The 15577-nt window shown below is 44.5% G+C and overlaps 1 protein-coding gene across 9 annotated transcripts in view; it reads right to left on the bottom strand.

Moving 5' to 3' along the window:
• LOC308581527 (contactin-4) overlaps positions 1-15577 on the bottom strand; it is a 527693-nt gene that overhangs the window by 218959 nt on the left and 293157 nt on the right. For all 9 annotated transcript variants that reach the window (XM_081184014.1, XM_081184021.1, XM_081184022.1 and 6 more), the window contains one exon: positions 930-1056. In XM_081184014.1, coding sequence (XP_081040140.1) covers positions 930-1056 — 127 coding nt within the window. Of the gene's footprint in view, positions 1-929; positions 1057-15577 lie in introns of those variants that run through there.

The following is a 15577-nucleotide window of genomic DNA, read 5'->3' as shown; positions in this document are numbered from 1 at the left end:
ATAATTTTTTAGATCTACTGCTCAGAATATCAACCTCATTTCTCAATAAACAAGTCTATTCAGACTATTTAGGAACAATAAAATTCTTCTTTATTGACCTTCCTTTTAAAGTCACAGAAAGAAGAATGTCCAGATCCTATCAAGCTTTGTTATCTCTTTCCTTTTCTCTACCAAGTCTTCCTGCCTAGTCTCTTTTCTCCTCAAGAGATTGATTGTAAGGCAGTATTCAAATTAAACAAATGAATTAAATGAAAATAAAACCCTTTTATCTCTTTCCTATTATTACTATGATCATGTCACTCCTCTTATTAACCTTCTCCACTGGCTCTTTGAACATCACTTTCCCCATTAACTTTTAGATTTTAATTCTATGCAAAGCATCACAAGTTGTCACAAATTGAATACCTGTTAGGCATAAAATCATAGACTTGCAGAGTTGGAAGGGACCCCAAGGATCATCTAGTCCAACCCATTGCCATGCATGATAGTAACAAACAGTATTACAGTAGTAGCAGTATTACTGTTACAGTAGTAACAGTATTTTGGCACTTTAAAGGCTATCATTTATTGTGTGGCATAAGCTTCTGAGTGCCACAGCCTTCCTCAAACATGTGAAATCAAAACCCACTTTTACCTCCTTATGCAGTTACCTTGTGCATCACCCAAATTACACCCTAGTTTATGAAATCATATGACATAATAAAAATGAGCCTCTTCACAGTCCCACAAGCTTTTTCAACGCTGCTATTGAGTGACTATGGCTGGTCCTTGGAAAGCAAAAACATTAATGTAGACCTGAAAGTTTATTTTCAGTCTACTGGAGTTTTTCCCCTCCAACATGTATAGTGCCAGGATTTTTCTTCTCCTCCTTCATAGTAACAGAACAATGTGCCCCCCCCTCCAAAAAAGTTGACCAATATGCAACAAACCTTATAGTTGGTTTAGGATTTCCCTTCACTTCACAGTTGAGTTTGACTTTCTTTTCCTCAGAATCCAGTGCAAAAACGACACTGCTTGGTTCCTGGATGAAAACTGGTCCGTGCAGCGTGTTATCATCTGTGGTATACATAATAATAAAATTCACATATATTTCATGTAACTAAAACCAACCTACTATTGCTTATAAGACAGACCATCTGGCAGTTTGAAGTGCAACATCCAATTTACATTCAGTTACGAGAGCTCCTTGGAGGAAAAGTAGAATGGATATAAATTGATAAATAAGGAGTAATCAAAATAAAAAGTATCGCTCCACCCTGCCTCAGTTTGAGGTTTGGAATCAAGGGGAAAGGGCGCCCCTAAAAACTAAAGAAAACTGAACAGCCTGAGATTCAAGTATGTGAGAGAATGCCTTCTCCCAAAACTTCTCTCCATTTTTTTAAGATCAGTTAAGGAGGCCTTCCTGGTAGTGCTGAAAATGGATGAAATAAGTAGTGCTGGGGCCCATAGCTGGGGCTTCTTCAGTGGCAGCTCTAAAACTTCCTACTGAGGTACATCTTGCCTCAAAGTTAAATCTTTTTAGAAGCAAGGTGAGGATGTACCTATTTCACCAGGCAGGTGGCAATGTGTAACCTGTCTGTGGTTAGTTTTGGATTGTGTCACTCACTATTTTATGCTTTCTGTCTTACGTTTATGCTGTGCTTGCCTTGTATTTCTGTTTTAATAGCTTTTAGAAAATCTACTGATGTGTTTTAATGTTCTGTACGTCGCCCTGTAACCTTATGGTGAAAGACGGTATGTAAATTCCTAAATACTGTAAAGAAATGGACAGATAAACCAATAAAACCCCCTAAAGAAAACAGAATCTGGGTCACAACCAGGATATTCAGGGTAAACACTGGATTTTATATGTGGGTCCTAAGCAAACCCGGCATGTGGCTGTCTTCTGGGACAGGTTTGCCTTAGTAGGCGTACAAGGCAGAGCAGTCCATGTTCTCATGCTAAATATAGTCTTTGAACACTTGAGTTCTCAACTGAACAACCCTCCGTACCATCCTACTATTTGTAATGGTTGCCCTCATAACAACAGGAGGAAGGGGGATTTCTTAATACTGAAATGTCAGTCACATGATTTTTCTACCTTGACAAACATGAAAATTGCTTTACTTCTGGATTAAGAGTGACTGAGGAGTGCACAGACCTGTTTGGCCACAGAAACAGAGACTGACTGAAATGCCTACATAAGCCTCTGTAAATTCATAGAAGTATAAAATGTGGGACAGGGAAGAGTAGTGTTAGTTCACAGAAACAGACTAGATGCTATAAAATCAACTAACTAACTAACTAACTAACTAACTAACTAACTAACTAACTAACTAACTAAAGATGGTAAACATTTGCCATGGATGGTAATAATGTTAAGGGTCTTGCAAAGTTCACTTCTTTGATTGAAGTGAGTTTGAGCCAAAACTTTTGGAGTTAAACGGAGTTCATTAATGGAAAAGGAGGAAGGTAGATCATTAATTCGATATGAAGACACAGTTGGGAATAAATGGTTTTGAAATGCAAAAGTGATCTGTATGCCTTCTTATTTTAGTGGGAAAACATGAGTGATTACTAGGCAACAAGAAATGACAAAAGGCGGAAGGTGGAAGGCACTGCCAATCGAAGAACAACAAAACCCTCACACAGCAGAAGTTACAGGCATGAGCATCCATGCTCCATGGTTCATCACTGTGAAAAGTATAATATTCCTGAAGCTTCCAAGAGCAAAGGTTTTAACAAATAACAATGAGATATGTTGCTGAAATATGAAAGTAGATACTTTTTCTTTTAATCAATGGGTCACAGAAATGACCACTAAGCTGCTTTTGTATGAATATAATAGTCCTGAAGTGGATAGAAAGAGATGTTCTTCGGACTCAAATAGGAAATATAACAAAAACGTCTGTTGGAGAAAGGCTCAAGGTGATTTTGAGAAAAGTGAATGAAAATAACTACTATCAAAACTGATCTGGATGTACCGTACTTAACTTCTACTCTTGCTATGACCTTTGGAAGGATATTTCAGCAAAGTATGACTATATGACTAGAAAAGGTCTCAACACCACACCACTAACATGCTCTCTAATGCATACCTGGGAATTTACTTGGCACCATGAATGTTGCAAGAGGAGATACATCTTCCAGCAATATCCTATGCATGGTTACTCAGAATTAAATCCCACCATGTTCAATGGAGCTTTCTCTCAAATAAGTATACACAGGATGCTACCTTAATCTTTAAGTTTCCACACCTGCTATCCAGCAACATTCCCAAACTTATGTGCCACACTGCACAATTATGACAATACATGATAAGGAGAGGGGGGAATGCTGCAAATCCAAAAAGGTTTTTAGTTGGTGTGGTAAGCCATCACAATAGCAGATTCCCTATATTAATTCCCAGCAAAGGACCCCTCCTAGACTAAGCAACAAATACCGTATTTTTCACCCTATAGGATACACTTTTCCCCCACCAAAAATGAAGGGGAAATGTGTGTACGTCCTATGGGGCGAATGCAGGCTTTCGCTGAAGCCTGGAGAGCGAGAGGCGTCGGTGCGCACTGACCCCTCTCGCTCTCCAGGCTTCAGGAAGCTATCCGCAAGCTATCCGCCGGGATCCCAAGGCTTGTCGGCAGCAGCCTGCAGCCCGAAGTGCGCTGCGGAGCACGCCCCGTGCTTCGGGAAGATGTCCGCAAGCCTTGCGCGCCCGGCGGGAGGTCTACGGTAACTAGGAAAGTTTATGTGATTCACCCCACCTAAGGGCTGCTTTATTCACACAGCCCCAAAGGGATGTGGGATCACCCCACAGTGAATATATGCGTGAACAGGTCTAATGTTATGATCCAGATACAGAGCTGAAGTTCCTCATAGCAGTACAAAAACAGGGATGTGTCATGATGAGCCCATGGAGACCTCTTGGCATGACTGGCCAGAGGGGAAGGAGGTATGGGATGAGAGTGCTGAGTTTGATGTTGGGGTGAGGGTTCACCAGATGTTTCTGCCCTGATGATGTCAGACATCCCAGCAGAGGTGGGAGAGCTATCTGAACCAGTCCCCAACCTGCCTCCTAATAGCATGAGCTCCATGGTAACTGGGGAGACACATGGACCCCAATTGTACAGTGGACTAGCTTCACAGACTTAGCAAGGGTCTGACTACTCCGCTAGGAGATATCCCATTGCAGGACATCTCAGCAGAGGTGGGGGGGGGTCATGGGAGCCTCCAATCACTCCACATCCTGTGAGCTAGGTTGCCCCAGCAACTAGGAAGGCACATGAGCCTGAGTTGAACTGTCAGCCGGCCAAGCAGACCAAAGTCCCATCTCCAAGAATATAGTGCCAGATGCACTACTACAAGGATACCCAGCCTACTCACAAGAAGACCCACTTGCTTTCCCAGTCCTATTGCTCAGGACCTGAAATGCACGTATCCCTATACCCACCCCACTCTTCAAAAGCAGGGCAAAGGGATGTGTCTGTCAGGTGTTGAGGCAACATCCTAGCTTGGGTCTTCCCCATTTACCTTCGAGCTCTGCTTTGAACCACTGAACCATGTAACCTGAAATCTGATCTATGTTTAGACTGCGTGGTGATTTTTGGAATAAAACCTTCATTAGTAACAGAACTGCAATTTCAAGTACTGTGACTATGAGTGGGTTAAGCAGGACTAAGCTGCAAACAGAGGTGGCATAATGAAGTCATGATAACTGACAAATTACACTTAGCAAGTCCTTGAATGCTTACACCTGAGGGTTCTAAAACAGCTTAAATCTGAAATTGTTGCAATTTTTAAATATGCAATTTATCTCTAAAATTGGTCTGCTTACTAGAGAGTTGGAAATCAGCCAACACCACACTTATAAGCGAAGCCAGGAAACTACACATCATTACATAAAGTTCAGGTACAATTGCCAGTTGCTTTGTGGCTGCAGAGGTAAGGAGAGACACACAACATTTGGGGCTTTTAAGCTATGAAAAAAGGTAGAATAAGTGGGCACTGAAAGACATGCAGAAATCTATCCCTGGTACTGACAAAGTGGAGAGGGAGAAACCCTCTCTCATAATACAGTCGTACCGTGGATCCTGAACGCCTTGGTACTCGGATGTTTTGGCTCCCAAACGCCGCAAACCCGGAAGCTATTCTTCCGGTTTGCGAACGTTCTTTGGAAGCCGAACGTCCGATGGGGCTTCCACGGCTTCCGATTGGCTGCAGGAGCTTCCTGCAGCCAATCGGAAGCAGTGCTTTGGTTTCTGAACGTTCTGGAAGTCGAGCGGACTTCCGGAACAGATTCCATTCGACTTCTGAGGTACGACTGTACCAGAACTCAGGTCCATCCAAAGAAACTGAATGTTGGAAGATTAAAAGAAAGCACTTCTCACAGCACCAAGTTGCACTATGAAATTTGCTCCTACGAGATGTAGTGATGGCCACCAATCTGCATGGCTCTGAAAGGGGATTAGACAAATTCATGGAGGATAAGGCTACTACTACCGAAGGCTAATGGGTCATAATGGCTATGTTCTCCCTCCACAGGTGGGAGAAGTGGTGTTGAACACAGGTCCTGCTTGTGGGCTTGCCTTAGGCATCTTTTTGGCCACAGTTGCAACAGGATGCTGGACAAGATGACCTGACCCTTTGACCTGACCCAGCAGCGTTCTTCTTATACAGTGGTACCTCAGGTTAAGTACTTAATTTGTTCAGGAGGTCCGTACTTAACCTGAAACTGTTCGTAACCTGAAGCACCATTTTAGCTAACAGGGCCTCCTGCTGCTGCTGCGCCGCCGGAGCATGCTTTCTGTTCTCATCCTGAAGCAAAGTACTTAACCCGAGGTAATATTTCTGGGTTAGCGGAGTCTGTAACCTGAAGCGTATGTAACCTGAGGTACCACTGTATTCTTGTGAATATAGGTCCTTTGGTTGTGTCCAGTAGTGATGGGATTTGTCACTGTTACATTCAACAAGTTGGCTTGGGTAAGACAGAAAAAGTAAAAAGTTGCATAACGCAGTGCAAAACTTTAGTGTAAACCTTGCAGGGATATGGTTGTTTCTGACATGCCCGTTTGTGTTTTCAATCCCCTCAAGAAATAGCAATCACTCACAAAGAACTATGGGTTCAAAATAGTATTAGTTAAGTTAATTAACTTATGTCAAACATGTAGATTGTTTTTGTTTTTGTTTTTTTGTGAGGGCAGGAGAAATTACATCAAAACGAAGATGACAGTTCAGCAGTTCAGGTCACTATCTGCATTTGAAAATGCCAGCAACAGGCACCTTTTAATATTTGTCTTTTAAACAATGAAGTTCTTTCTCTCAGCAAGACAAAAAGAGCCCATTAAAAATATTACTAGGTTTGAAGAAAATAAATTACATGGGCTAAAGAAAATGAGAAATTCTGAGAGCAGCTGTCAGGATAAAAGCAGAACAAAGGGGGAAATGGGGAAATGACAACAATGCACAATTATCATTATTTAACTGGTTATTCTCCTCCCCTCCCCCCAGCCCTTTTAATTACTACCACTGTATAGCGGAGATAACCACGTTCATAATCTGTTTAGTCGACAGCCGATACAGTCCCTTAGAAAGAAAAGAGCTTGTGCATTATTCTACCCATTTTGGGGTTAAATTCTCAGATGGTGCGAATCAGCACTAAATACAATAGTCTTACACAGTGCACACCTGTTGGCCATCTGGAGCAAATAATTCAGACACTCAGCTATGAATGAATGATACAAATTTGTTCTCTGGATGCTACACAGAGACAGAGAATGCATAGAAGCTGCAATCCTGTGACCGCATATGTGTTTTATTTCCTTAAAAATTAAAATTGACAACTATGTGAACACAGACAGTTTCAGCGAAATAATGAACATGATGGAAAAGCAGCACCACGCAGCATAGAGGAAAGAATAACCTGATATTCAACAACACGACTAGTAAAAACATACCCATGTATCAAAATATTTAAATCAGCCAAACCACCCGAATTATCTCCCTGGATTTTCTTCTAGTTATTTTGGAGAAAGACCTATGTAAGTCTGTGTTCTGAAGCCCCCTATGTATGGGATGCTTAGAGCACACTTCCTTTTTGGCCTGTCACAGGACAGACAAGAATTGGTGGTCTCAGGAGTTTCTGCAGTGGTGCTTCTGCACTCACCCTCCTGCATTCTACAAATAAGACTGGGTCAATAGCAAGAGCAAGGAGGAGGCACAACTACCTCTCATATGCAATATATTTTCCACCTATGGCCAGAAAAGCAGATGGGGTAACAATTTTGGGTAAAAAAATAATGCTGCAGGGGAAAGCAATAAGCAGCAGCCCACTGGACTTTAATATCTGCTTTCTACTGACATGTCCTTCAGACCACACCTGGAGACTGTGTCTTGTTCTGGACTGCACAATTTAACAAGGATATTGACAAGCTGGAATGTGTGCAGAGGAGGGCCACCAAGGTGATCAAGGGTCTGGAAACCAAGCTGCTGCCGCTCTGCCGTGAGTTTGTGGGGAGGACCGCTCCCCCTTGAAGCCCATTTTCCACCTTGGGCTTGGGGGCGGGCCCCATACTCCACCACAGCATATAAGGCTGCAAAGAGGCCCGGGACATTGCTGCTGCTGCTTTGCCGGTGAGTCTTGGGGAGGACCGATCCCCCTTGAAGCCCATTTTCCACCTTGGGCTTGGGGTCGGGCCCCATACTCCACCACAGCTTATAAGGCTCCAAGGAGGCCTCGGGTGTGTGGGGTGGGTTTTTACTTGGGTGTTGGAATTTGTTCAATTTAATTTAATTTAATTACGTTGTGTTTGTAACTTTCTCTGTTGTTTGTTTTTATTGTTTTATTGTTCTGTTGGTTTGCTATTTGTATAGGTTTTATTTAGATTTTAAGGGGTGGGGTCAGGGCTGCCTGGGAGTGGGTCCCAGCAAGCAAAATGGCTGGGGCAGGTTCCACAGGGGGGGATGCACTAGGACAACCGATCTCAGTGATCACGGGTAGGAGAAGGAGTTACGCTAAGACCAGACCATGCCATTACCAAGGAAGCAGGCTTAGTCGTTGCTTGAGGACTATCCTTGCCTCCAGGTCTGGTCCTGACCGGACGGATACTGGAATCAGCAAGGGATACCCACACGACCTGAAGGTGCTGCTGTGCAATGCCAGGTCAATGATCCATAAAACCACTGTGATCCATGACTTGATCGTGGATGGAGGATTTGACCTGGCATCTATAACGGAGACTTGGTTGGATGAAGCAGATGGGCCTGTCCTTGCCGCTGCTTGTCCACCAGGTTTCTCTTACGCACAGCAACCCAGGCCTTGTGGGCGGGGAGGGGGGGTTGCAGTGATTTTTAGGAAGTCATTAGTCTGCACCAGGCGTCCTATTGGGAAAACCCAGTTTTCTGAGTGCATGTTCTGGAAGTTGGGCAATAGGGGCAGTACAGGATTCCTATTGGTGTACCGACCTCCCCGCTGCACCAAGGATTCCCTGCCCGAGCTGCTTCAGGTCGTGGCGGATGTTCTCCTAGAGACACCTAGTTTGGTTGTCCTAGGGGATTTTAACATCCATGCCGACACGACCTTACAAGGGGCCGCTCGGGACTTCATGGAAAGCATGGCCTCCATGGGGCTGTCCCTGAATAAGTCTGGCCCAACCCATAGCCGCGGACATGCCTGGACCTGGTGTTTACCTCTATGGATGTTGGTGATCTGACACTAAGTAAAAGCAAAACGAAAAAAGTGCCATGGTCAGATCACTTCCTGGTGCAACTGGACTTCTCCGTGACCCTTCCCCTCTGCAGGGAGGTGGGACCGATTCAGATGGTCCGCCCCTGCCACTTAATGGATCCAAATGGTTTCCAGAGAGTGGTAGGGGATGTTTTATCCCATGTTGATGGCCTTTCAGCTGATTCCCTGGTGGCCCGCTGGAAAGTAGAGTTAACCAGGACTATTGACTGGCTCCGAAGCGCCCTCTCCGATTGCATGGAGCCCGGGCAGCCCCGTGGTTTTCCACGGATCTGAGGGCAATGAAACAATAGCTGAGACGGCTAGAGCGCCGGTGGTGGGTGACCCATTCTGAAGGTGACCAGACACGGGTTAGAGCTCAATGTCGAGCCTACCAAGTGGCGGTAGCGACGGCGAAGAAGACTTTCTTCACCGCCTCTATTGCATCTGCAGAAAACAGCAGCAGGAAACTTTTTCAGGTGGTTCGCAATTTAGCGGAACCACCTGCTACATCGGAGCCCAGTATGGGCCACATGACCTCCTGCAATGATTTTGCAAAGTTTTTTGCAGATAAAGTCGCTCAGATTCAGGAAGAGGTAGACGCCACCGTGGGAGCAGGGCCGGGGCGGGAGAGTGCCAGAGTCCTGTCTAGTCAAATTGCGTGGGATCAGTTCCAATCTGTTACCTCCAAGGATGTGGACAGGCTGCTTGGACGAGTGAAACCAACCACCTGTCTCCTTGATCCTTGCCCACCCTGGCTTATAAAAGCTAGTCGGGAAGGGCTGGGCGATGGGCTTCGTGGGGTGGTGAATGCTTCCCTCCGTGAGGGAGCCTTCCCAGACCCACTGAAAGAGGCGATTATTAAACCGCTTCTTTAAAAACCATCTTTAGATGCGCCCACGATGGCCAACTATCACCCAGTCTCAAGTCTTCCACATTCATGGGCAAGGTGATTGAGCGAGTGGTTGCTGAACAATTCCAGGCACACCTGGAAAAAGCGGACCATTTAGATCCCTTCCAGTCGGGATTCACGCCTCATCATGGGACTGAAACTGCCTTGGTCGCACTGGTTGATGATCTCCGGCGGGCTAGGGACAAAGGTGAGAGCTGTTTCCTAGTTCTGTTGGATCTCTCAGCAGCATTTGATACCATCGACCATAACATCCTTCTGGACCGTCTAGAGGGGCTGGGAGCTGGGGGCACTGTTATACACTGGTTCCACTCCTTTCTCCTGGGCTGTGTTCAGAAAGTGGTGGTGGGGGATGAGTGTTCAGACCCCTGGGCTCTCACTTGTGGGGTGCCTCAGTATGCAGATGATACCCAGCTCTACCTCTCTTTCAAATCAGAACCAGTGAAGGCGGTGAAGGTCCTGTGTGAGTGTCTGGAGGCGGTTGGAGGTTGGATGGCGGCTAACAGATTGAGGTTGAATCCTGACAAGACAGAAGTACTGTTCTTGGGGGCAGGAGGCGGGCAGGTATGGAGGATTCCCTGGTCCTGAATGGGGTAACTGTGCCCCTGAAGGACCAGGTGCGCAGCCTGGGAGTCATTTTGGACTCGCAGCTGTCCATGGAGGCACAGGTCAAATCTGTGTCCAGGGCAGCTGTTTACCAGCTCCATCTGGTACGCAGGCTGAGACCCTATCTGCCTGCGGACTGTCTTGCCAGAGTGGTGCATGCTCTGGTTATCTCCCGCTTGGACTACTGCAATGCGCTCTACGTGGGGCTACCTTTGAAGGTGACCCGGAAACTACAACTAATCCAGAACGCGGCAGCTAGACTGGTGACTGGGAGCGGCCACCAAGACCACATAACACCGGTCTTGAAAGACCTGCATTGGCTCCCAGTATGTTTCCGAGCACAATTCAAAGTGTTGGTGCTGACCTTTAAAGCCCTAAACGGCCTCGGTCCAGTATACCTGAAGGAGCGTCTCCACCCCCATCATTCTGCCCGGACGCTGAGGTCCAGCGCCGAGGGCCTTCTGGCGGTTCCCTCATTGCGAGAAGCAAAGCTACAGGGAGCCAGGCAGAGGGCCTTCTCGGTAGTGGCGCCCGCCCTGTGGAACGCCCTTCCAGCAGATGTCAAAGCGATAAACAACTACCTGACATTCAGGAGACATCTTAAGGCAGCCCTGTTCAGGGAAGTTTTTAACGTGTGATATTTTATTGTATTTTTGGTTTTTATGGAAGCCGCCCAGAGTGGCTGGGGAGGCCCAGCCAGATGGGCGGGGTATAAATAATAAATTATTATTATTATTATTATTATTATTATTATTATTATTATTAATTCAAAGTATTGGTGCTGACCTTTAAAGCCCTAAACGGTCTTGGTCCAGTATACTTGAAGGAGCGTCTCCACCCCCATTGTTCTACCCAGACACTGAGATCCAGTGCCAAGGGCCTTCTGGCAGTTCCCTCACTGCGAGAAGCCAAGTTACAGGGAACCAGGCAGAGGGCCTTCTCGGTAGTGGCGCCCTCCCTGTGGAACGCCCTCCCACCAGATGTCAAAGAGAACAACAACTACCAGACTTTTAGAAAACATCTGAAGGCAGCCCTGTTTCGGGAAGCTTTTAATGTTTGATGTATTAGAGGATTTTAATATTTTTTTGGAAGCTGCCCAGAGTGGCTGGGGAATCCCAGCCAGATGGGCGGTGTACAAATAATAAATTATTATTATTATTATTATTATTATTATTATTATTATTATTATTATTAGGAAAGGTTGAGGGAGTTGAAATCAAATATCTCAAGGGCTGTCACATAGAAGATGAAGCAAGCTTGGTCTTTCCTGTTCCAGAGGGTATGACTTGAGCCAATGTCTTCAAGTTACAAGAAAAGATATTCCAACTAAACATCAGAAAGAACTTTATGTTGGTAAGAGCTGTTGTAAAATAGAACAGATTCCCTCAGGGGGTTGTGGATTCTCCTTCACTTGAGGCTTTTAAGCAGAGGCTGGATGGTCAACAGTCATGGATCCTTTAGCCGAGATTCCTGCATTCCAGGAGGTTGGACTAGATGACCCTTGGAGTCCCTTCCAATTTTACAATTCTATTATTCTATGGGTGATTGCCATTGAAAAGAAAATTAAGACTATGGCACATGTTTATCCTGTGAGGTCCACTTTAGTCATAAGTAAGAATTTCAGAGAACTCTGATGGAAATGGGAATGGGAATTGCTAGTGCTCATTTATTTGTTCCATATCCAGAACGGATCTCAATCAAGTAAATACAATCCGTATTTGCTGTTGTTGCTGTTTTTGTGTTCACTTCACAAGCAGTACATAATTGGTTATGTCCCCCACCCTTTCCATTTGAACTGAAATGAATAGGGTGGAATAATGTAATGACAATGTCGTTTTGCCACAGTGAACAGCGAGATGAATAAAATAGCTTTTGGTGGAAAATGAACTGCAGTGGAATGGAAACAATGCTGCCCACTCTGAATACAGGAATAATGGTATCAGGTCCTTTCTTACATCCCTAGTCATAAGGGTTAATTTTATCTGGGACAGAGCTCTATAAATTGGAGCTGTTTATGAGTAAGAAATTATGCACACACATTTAAGACGGAGCAAATAGTCTCGTACATTAAATTCAGTCAAAACCTGCAGTGTGTGTGCAAGCACCTACACACACCTACACACACACACACACACACACACACACACACAATAAAGCTCAGTCTTTAAATGTAAGTGAGCAGGTGAACCATTTCAGCTGTAACTCTTCGTTAGATGCACTGATTGATATTGTTAGCAAAATGAAATTTGGTTTATGTTAATTGAAAGTTATGGCCAATTTGAGAGAAGGCTTAATTGAATATTTTGCACTTTGGGGGAAAGCTAATAACTAAACTGAAGAATATTTTTGGATTATATCCAGTGTAAATGATTTTTGAAAGATGTCCTTGTTTTCTGCTCAGGGAATTTATTTTAGATACCTTTTTATAATATAAATCGAAAGAAAGGCATACTGAATTGAGACACTGGATTTCTGTAAGACAAAAATGAACCTTGGAAAGAGTAACTCTTCTAGAAAACTAAGAAGTAAAATGGTTAAGACAGCTGAAGGGCATCACTCATTAAAATTAGTGACTTTTTTTTAAAGACTAGTCAGCTACATCAAGTCTTCCAAATATAGAGGGTGAGGGGGGGGGGGAGAGAACTAAAGCTGCAATATCCTATCAATACTTACATGGGAGTACCATCTATAGCATTCTCTGTGGTGGCACCTAAGCTATGAACTCCCTCCATTACAGAGGTGTGTCCAGACCCTTCGCTACACAGTAAGATCACAGCTACGTGGATTTTGCTTCTGAAATTGCAACTTTACATATTTGGCTGAATTTTTTAAAAACAGGAGAGCACGGGACACATCAAAAGGGGCTGTCCGTAGAGCTTTCAGAACCTGCACGAATGCTTCCCAGAGCCCAGAAAGCAAGACAGAGAGCTTAAAAAGCTCTTTCTGCATTGTGTTTTCACACCACAGAAAGAGCTGTAAAGACCGCCACCTTGTTCGGTGGGCTATGGGAAGGTCTTGCACAAGCTCAGAAGGCCTGCACAAGATCTTGGACAACCCCACGAGATCTTGCACCAGCTTCATCAGGTAAGACTGAATGTGTGGGATCCTTCTGACTTTACATGGTTTACACACTATCCCACCAGAATATAACCCCTGTGCAAGATGTGATCCTAGTATATAGCTTTTGAAATGTGCTGAAGCCACACCTTTAAACCCTATTATTTGACGTGTATATATGTGGACCCATCCTATTTGTCTAACTGTAAATTATGTTAATATTGTACTTCTGCATTGTTGTTACCCACCCTTAACTCTTTGTCAGCATATTAACTTCTTAAATGAACCCTTCTGTTGCACTTCCAACAACCTTATGGTTAAAGCCAAGTAATAAATCTAATAAATAATCAGAACAGCAGCAGCAGTGTCAGGGACCGTGCTGAGGAGGGCTGCACTGAGGAGGCATGGTGGGAGCCACCCGCTCTCCCTGCTCCTGCATCTTCCCAGAAGCAGAAAGACAGTATAGATTTGGAACAGTGGTTTGCAGAGGGGCACAGTTCAGAAGGCAGAAGCTGGGAAATACTGGATGGGGAACAGCTAGGAGAAGAAACACTGGAAGTGAGAGGGTTAACAGATTCACAGTCTCTGGACAGCATTCCTCCACTCAGCCCAAGGTGGAGAAGAGCTCAGAAAGACTCAGAACAGAAAGCACAGAGGGTACGAACTCAGATTACAAGACGTAGGAGTGACGGAGATTAATAGGGATGGAAGGGGTGTAAACTAAATTGGGAGCACCGCCATTCTGGGTAGACACTTTATTTCGTCCGTCACTGTTATTTATTAAAGAAAATAACTGGTAAGAATTCCTTTCATTTGATCTGCTCATTTATGGCCACAGGGGAGAAAGACGATTTCCCAAAGCCTGACAAACAGCTCACAGTGGACAAACAGCTCACTTTTCTGTGTTGAGGGAATAATCCATTCTAGAACACGTATAACCCCAGACATAGGGTATGTGGGTCTACCTCTAATGTTGGAATCTGGTGGGGGGGGTGGAATTAATAAGACAAATGGGGTTTGCATTATGAAAGAGAAAGGATGTGCATGCGCAGAGGACAATTTCAGTGTGGGGAAAACAATCCGGTAATGTGCATCAATTGAAGACATGCACACCCACTCTCTGGTGTGTGCAGCATAAAAACAACAACTTGAAATGTAACGGGGAGGGAGGGGGAAATGACCTTGTTGTGTTTTAAGCTGCTGATGTGTACATAGCCCTTAGACTTCATGAGAAGTAATCACCAACTTCCTACCCTGCTATTTAAAGAAGGGTTTAGGCAGAATCAATGTACAAATATTTGCGGATAAGAAAATAGTTGCTGCTAATTCTGTAGATAAATTGATGTTCCTGCTAGATAGAAGACGGTTGCAAATAATCAACCTGATGAATTTCTCTGAAAAGAATGGCCTGGAAACTAATTTAAGTGACAGCAGAGAATGACGGAAAACTGCATTTCATAATGTATGGTGTTCTTAAAATGCTTAATTTTTTCTGTATCTGCATGATGGTGCTACATAGTGCCGAACACGGCATTCTGGCAGAGGTTGGATGGATGCTTAAGCTGACATTCCTGCACTGCAGGGGGTTGGACTCAGGATCCCTCAGGATCCATTCCAACTCTACAATTCTATGATTCTATTATTATCTATCTATCTATCTATCTATCTATCTATCTACCTATCTCTCCCTCCCTCCCTCCCTCTTTTTGCAACCATCCCATTCTCTGCAGCCCCTTCTCACTCTCTTTCCTTCTTCCTATCAGCCCATTAGGTTATTTCAGGAGACAAAATGAAATGAAAGATTGGCCCTTGCTTTTCTTGCTTCATTTGTTACCTTTGGATTTCCACCTCCCATCCCTGTCTCTCCCTCCAGGCTCCCCACCACCACTTTCCTTGGGGAAGGACCATAGAGTTCAGTAGGTCCCAGATTAAATCCCTGGCATCACCAGTTACAGCATGGAAAGAGCTGGATGAAACCCTGGAGTGTCAGTGTCAACAGTGCTGATGGTCTGACTCAGTCTAAGGCAGCTTTCACTGTTCTTATTAAATTAGTCAAAGGGCCCAATGTAGCCCTTGGCCCACAGGTTTCCTCACCCCTGCTAAAAACCTTTAAGGGTAAATGACCTGGCATATTTTATTATGCATTTCAGCGTCCATGCATTTCTGCCTCCGTGTTTTCCTTAAGTATCATAATAGGATAACTGCTAAGCAACTGTGCTGACATTTCATACGATCTACTTGTCAAAACAGAAGAGTCCTCCTGTGCTTCACTTCACAATTAAAGAAGCAGGCTGCATTGATTTATTGAT

Source organism: Podarcis bocagei (assembly GCF_964188305.1).
Source record: "Podarcis bocagei genome assembly, chromosome: 2".
NCBI classification, from domain to species: Eukaryota; Metazoa; Chordata; class Lepidosauria; order Squamata; family Lacertidae; genus Podarcis; species Podarcis bocagei.
Note: the sequence above shows the minus strand (reverse complement) of the source record. Positions and strands in the feature narration are given on the sequence as shown.